This window comes from Balaenoptera acutorostrata, chromosome 10 (assembly GCF_949987535.1).
Source record: "Balaenoptera acutorostrata chromosome 10, mBalAcu1.1, whole genome shotgun sequence".
Taxonomy (NCBI): Eukaryota; Metazoa; Chordata; class Mammalia; order Artiodactyla; family Balaenopteridae; genus Balaenoptera; species Balaenoptera acutorostrata.
This window is the reverse complement of record NC_080073.1, coordinates 53,066,112-53,072,111: the sequence shown is the minus strand read 5'-3', so window position 1 is coordinate 53,072,111 and position 6,000 is coordinate 53,066,112. Positions and strand designations below refer to the sequence as shown.

The following is a 6,000-nucleotide window of genomic DNA, read 5'->3' as shown; positions in this document are numbered from 1 at the left end:
TTCCAGGCCTTAATTTATCTAATCCTCATAGGAGTCATGGCAGGTGGTATTTTCCAAAGATGACCTGACAGTATCACCATGCAACTTCCTATCAAATGATGGGAGCCCACCAAGGTCACCTTACCCTTACTGGGAAGTGGTGGGAAGTCAGGGAAGGCTTCCTGGAGGAGGAGGGGCCATCTCATCCACACACTGAAGGATAAAGAGCTGTTAACCAGCCGTCGGTGGAGAAAAGAGTTCAGACAAACACTCAGAGGCATGATATAGCAGAGAGCGTGACGTTCATTCAGGCTTGAGCATGGGGTCCAAAGGAGTGGAAGTTGCTAGATGTGGCTGGCGAGGTGGCAAGACAAGATGGCAAAGGTGGGTGGGCCCCCTCTTTTGAGTGCACCCAGCCCTGCACCCACCAAAGCCCTTCCTCCCCAGGGGGCAGCCCTTCCCACCAAGAAGTCATCACCCCGTGTAGACACCTCTATGTACTTGGCTGCAGGTCTGGTCTGTGGAGCCTCTTCTTGCACTCCCGACCAGCACGCAGCTCTTGTGCTGCCAAGCCTCTCGCTCGGGCTTTTAAGTGATCATGATAAAGTGATTAACACAGAGTGGCCACCACCAGTGATTATTTCCGATCTAAGCTGGGTGGCACGTGGGCCAACGGCAGTCCGAGAAACCCAGCCAAGGCTCAGCTCCAGTGGATTCTGGAAACGCCAGTGGTTCTCAAACTCCGGCATGCATCTGAATCACGTGGGAGGTGGAGGGCCGACCTTGCCAAAACACAGATTGCTGAGCCTCACCCCCAGAGGTTCTGATTCAGCAGGTCTGGGGCGGATGGGGGGGGTGGGGCTAAGAATTTGCATTTCTCACCAGTTCCGGGGTGATGCTGGTGCTGCTGGTCTGGGGACCATACATTGAAAATCACTGATTTAAAAGATTGCTGGAGAATTGGATGAAGGCCACTGGAAGGAGGGGAAATTATCCACTGCTGGGTTTTTCTGCTTCCCTGAAGCCTTCACTTCAACAAAGACCCCCTGTCATCTCCATGATGGGGTCCGAAGCCTTGGAAAAGTACAAAAGTGATTATGTAAATCTGTATGGAAAACGACATGCATCTGGAGCTGTCACAGAGCGACTGAACGGCTATCACATTATCACAGCAGCCCCGAGATGCAGTTATCTTTGTTTTATAGAGAACGAAATGGAAGGCACTGTGACTGTTATCTAAACAGAAAACAGATATTAGAGGCAATTTTTTTTGGTCATGAAGACTTTCAAATGTACACACAAGTAGAGAACATGGTATTACGATTCCTGAAATGCCTCAACTTTGGCAATGATGGTGCTCAACTTGAGTGGTCATCAGAATCATCTGGGAGACTTGTCAAAACAGATTGCATGAGTATCTCGACATTTTAGAATTATCAGGACTTTGCCACATTGACAGTCTTCTGATGACAGGACAGCACTGGCATCCAATGATGTCATGAGGTAGATTTTTTGTGTTATTTCAAAACATTTGGAGATATATCAAGTGTGGCCACAGGGACACTCTGCTCAGAGAGGACACTGATAACATTTCATTTCTGTAGTCCTGCTTGCTCATTTTAAAAGTAACCCGGGGGCTTCCCTGGTGGCGCAGTGGTTGAGAATCTGCCTGCCAATGCAGGGGACACGGGTTCGAGCCCTGGTCTGGGAAGATCCCACATGCCGCGGAGCGACTAGGCCCGTGAGCTACAATTACTGAGCCTGCGCGTCTGGAGCCTGAGCTCCGCAACAGGAGAGGCCGCGATAGTGAGAGGCCCGCGCACCACGATGAAGAGTGGCCCCCGCTTGCCGCAACTAGAGAAAGCCCTTGCACAGAAACGAAGACCCAACACAGCCATAAATAAATAAATAATTAAAAAATAAAAAATAAAATAAAAGTAACCCGGAAAGAGTGCAATGTAGCATCTCTAACTGTTTGACAGCTTCTACTAGAAGTAAACCTATGTTCACCTTGTGACCCAGCAAACCCACTCATTAAGTATTTTCCCGGGAGAAATGAGAGCTTCTGTCCACCAAAAAATCTCACCAGAATGTTCACCACAGCTTTATTGGGATTAATCTCGATGCATCTTGTTGAGTGAAAGAAGCCAGACACAAATGAGAATATTCTGTATTATTTCAAGTACATCAAGTCTGAGAAGAGGCAGAACGAATCTATAGTGACAGAAAGAGGGAAGGAGCACGAGGGAACTTTTTGGGGGGTATCGGCCCGGTATTTGTTGCTGTGGGCGGTGGTTACACAGGTGTACATACACATACAGAACAATTAACGGAGCTGAACACGAAAGGTTTGGACATTTCAGTGTATGTGAGTTATACTTCAATCAAGTACCCTTAGCACATATCCGCAGCCGCACCCACACCAGATCCCAGGAGGCTGAGACCCAGCTGTGCCCGGGCCTCGCCCATCTCGGAAAGGCCACGGCCCAGTGCGTCCGTTTCCCCCTCCCTCCAGCCCAACTTTCGCGCCTCCCCGAGGGCGGGGGCTGCCGCCACCTTTCCGGAGAGCTCAGGCCAGGCCCTCCCCTGCGCGTCCGGCGGAGGCTGGGTGGGCGTCCTCAGCGCGGGCCGGGGGCTCGGGCCCCGCCTCGGCGCCACGCCCCGCCCCGGCGCCACGCCCCCGCGGCCCCACCCAGCCTCTCTGCTTCTGGCCTTCGGCCTCGGCAGCTGGAGGCTGCCGGCCGGCGAGGGCCGCGCGATGTCGCACGGACCCGGGCTCGTCCGCACCACGTGCAGCAGCGGCAGCGCCCCGGGAGTCGGGGCCGGCGCGGGGCAGCTGGGCGCGAGCTCTTCGGAGGGGCTGCTGGACCCCGTCTACCCCCGCACCCACGGAGCGCTGCTGAAAGTGGCGCAGATGGTAAGAGAGGCCCGGGCGCGAGCCGGGGTCACACGGGGTGGCCGCGGAGGGGACGCGCCCGCGGCGGGAGCATCGCGCCCCGGGCGGGGGTCTCGCCGCCCAAGTCAAGTTGGAGGGGGCTTCCTCGGGCGAGTTGCGCGTGCAGCCCCCGCGCTGGAACTCGGCGCACCCATCCGGCCTGCTCGCGCCTCCCCAGCTCGGAGGTCCCAAGTTTTTCCAGCCACTCTGCGGAGCCTGCGAGCTGGTGACCGAAACCACGGCCAAAGTTCCTGTGTGTCTTCCTTCCTCTTCTCGGGCCGCGCCGCTTCGGACCCGGGCCGGGGGTGGAGAGCGGCCGGGCGGCAGCGCTCAGGCCACGGAAGCCGACCTTCTCCCGCCGCCTCTTTCCCCGGACCCCGCGCCGCAGGGCTTCCTGCTCGGGGCTCACCCTCGCCCGAGCGCGGGGTCCGAAGGCCAGGCGTTCACGGGGGTAGAAAGCCCTGGGACCCTTGGGGCAGCCGTCCCGGGCCCTGCCCCTCAAGTTCCAAGGGCGGGCCGGTTCTCGGGGCCGTTGGACGGCAGCGGTCAATGGGGAAGGCCTTCTGGGGAGCCGGTACTTATCTGGGGAGAGCGGGAGTCGCCGGAATGGGGCACACTGTAGAGCGGGCAGGGCGAAGGCCTGGGCGCCGAGTGCCACCGGCGCTGCAGGGACCTCCAGCAGCGCAGACCTTGCCCGGCCTGTTATCCTGTTCCCCACTCTTCTCTGCCTTCCCATGTTTTTTTTCCTTACAATTTTAAAATTTCAACACCTTTCCCGTTTGTTCGGTATGTTTTGAAACTGGGCTGGGCTCTTTGTGACTCCACTCCTTGTCATGTTTGCAGCCAGAATGGTGAGGGGGAAGTGGTAGTTTTGAAAGGGAGGGTGAAGGAAGAGATGTGGGTTAGACGCAAGGTCACAGACCCAGAGGCAGGGCCTACCAAGGTGGGCCAGCCCCAGGCCTGGACACGGGGTGAGGGCTGCCCAGGCGTCCACAGCTCTGTTACTCTGGGTGCTGAGCGTGTGTAGAGGGGGCTCTGGTTTCCTGCTTGGGTCAGACTTGAAGGGGAGAGGGACTTAGTTCCCTTTTCTCAAAGAAGAGCGTCTAGATGGACTAAAAATTAGGAAGTAGAGGCATTTTAGTTACTAACAAAAAAAATCATGCTGAGCTGCGTTGGTTTTTTTTTTTTTTTTAATAGTTTATTTATTTTTATTTATTTATTTTTGGCTGTGTTGGGTCTTCATTGCTGCGCGTGGGCTTTCTCTAGTTGCGGCGAGCGGGGGCCACCCCCCCACCGCGGTGCGCGGGCCTCCCACTGCGGCGGCCTCCCCCGTTGCGGAGCACAGGCTCCAGGCACGCGGGCTTCAGTAGTTGTGGCACGCAGGCTCAGTAGTTGTGGCACGCAGGCTCAGTAGTTGTGGCTCACGGGCTCTAGAGCACAGGCTCAGTAGTTGTGGTGCACAAGCCCAGCCGCTCCGCGGCATGCGGGATCCTCCCGGACCAGGGCCCGAACCCGTGTCCCCCGCATTGGCAGGCGGACTCCTCACCACTGCGCCACCAGGGAAGCCCGCTGCTTTGGTCTTGAGCAAGGTGACATTTGAGTTGAATCTTGAGACATGAATGTGGGTGTGTCGGGCTGGGCATGCCCCGTTGGCCTCTCCACGTCCTTATTCAGTGTGCTTAAGTCAGAGCTGGGTGATGCTGGGGTGGTGGAAAGGAAGGAGATAGGGTGAGACATGGGCCAGTGTTGGGCAGTTCTTCCCCTTCCCACCCTGACATGTAGAAAGAGGCTTCTCTCACTTCTCGAGCATTTGCTCTCTTCTTACCTCTGTGCAAGCGAGGCGTGGGGAATACAGCCGTTAACAAGATAGATCCTTTCGGCAGTGACTGGGACATTTGCAGAACCATAATAGGGAAGGAGAATCAGTGTAGTTTCATAAGCAGTAAAGATGGAAATGTAAGTGTCTTCCAGAAGATTCCTTGATTTTATTTTTATTTTTTGGCTGCACCACGGGGCTTGTGGGATCTTAGTTCCTCAACCAGGTATTGAATCCAGGCCCTTGCAGTGAGAGCATGGAGTCTTAACCACTGGACGGCCAGGGAATTCCCAGAAGGTTCCTTTATTTACTCAGTAAATATTGAGCACCTACTGTATGCTAGGGCAGTGTGGAAAGCAGAGTAAACCAGACAGGTCAGCTCCTGTTCTCTTTATAATGTAATAGGGAAAGTATTAGTCAAATGATTTTAAATATAAAATTATAAACTGGGACAAAAGCTATGAAAGAGAGGTCCTCAGTGTCATAGAGAATTAACTAAGGGGTCTGCCCTGTCTGGGAGGTAAGGATGGGCTTCTTTGAGGAAGGAATATTTGAAGGATAAGGGAACAGTGTTACCAAAAGAAGGAAGAGCACAGACAGTGGCTCTGAGACTGGAGGAAGAAGTAGTGATAATGGTTGGAGGGTAGGAACAAGGCTGGGAGTGATGTGGATGAGTCTGGAGAAATATGCCAAGACTAGACCATCTAGGGTCTGCCAGATAGTGCTGAGGATATGATCCTTATTCTAAGACTATCCCAGAAGTAATCATGTCGATAATCAACCCACCATTGAAGTGATGGTTCTCAACCTGGGGCTGTACAGCCCCCTAGGGGTCATTTTGGAACTTTGTGGAAGCTTTTTTTGGTTGTCACAGAGATTAGGATCATATTCAGGATGCATTTTATTCATTTCAGTACAGTAATGAAGGCACTGCAAGTACTTACTTACTATTCTAAAGAGGTGAATTGTCCGAAATACGATTGAAGGAGCCTAAGTGGGTGTGTGAGTCGGGGGAGAGTGCCTGAGTTTTCTGGCCAGAGAGAGCATCCTAAAGACTTTCTAGGAGGTCGGAGCAAGTATGGGCTTCCCTTGGACATTCACAGCCGAGATTCCAAATGGAGTTAGACTTTGGGGGATCGCAGCCTCCGATATAACCGTGAATAGACCTGTGAGTGGAGAATGAGCCAGCATAGCCCAGAATGGCCCACCCCTCCGTGTTCTGTTTCAGATCATTTGGTTCCCAAATGCAACCTGCACCCCCATGCCCTGT

The 6,000-nt window shown here is 54.1% G+C and overlaps 1 protein-coding gene across 2 annotated transcripts in view; it reads left to right on the top strand.

Moving 5' to 3' along the window:
- The first annotated feature begins 2,526 nt into the window (after nucleotides 1–2,526).
- CMTM7 (CKLF like MARVEL transmembrane domain containing 7) overlaps nucleotides 2,527–6,000 on the top strand; it is a 43,236-nt gene continuing 39,762 nt past the window's right edge. Inside the window, exon 1 of one of the 2 annotated variants that reach the window (XM_057555727.1) lies at nucleotides 2,527–2,896. In XM_057555727.1, coding sequence (XP_057411710.1) covers nucleotides 2,738–2,896 — 159 coding nt within the window. In that variant the 5' untranslated portion in view covers nucleotides 2,527–2,737. The remainder of the gene's footprint in view (nucleotides 2,897–6,000) is intronic. The other variant, XM_057555726.1, reaches the window with a different exon arrangement.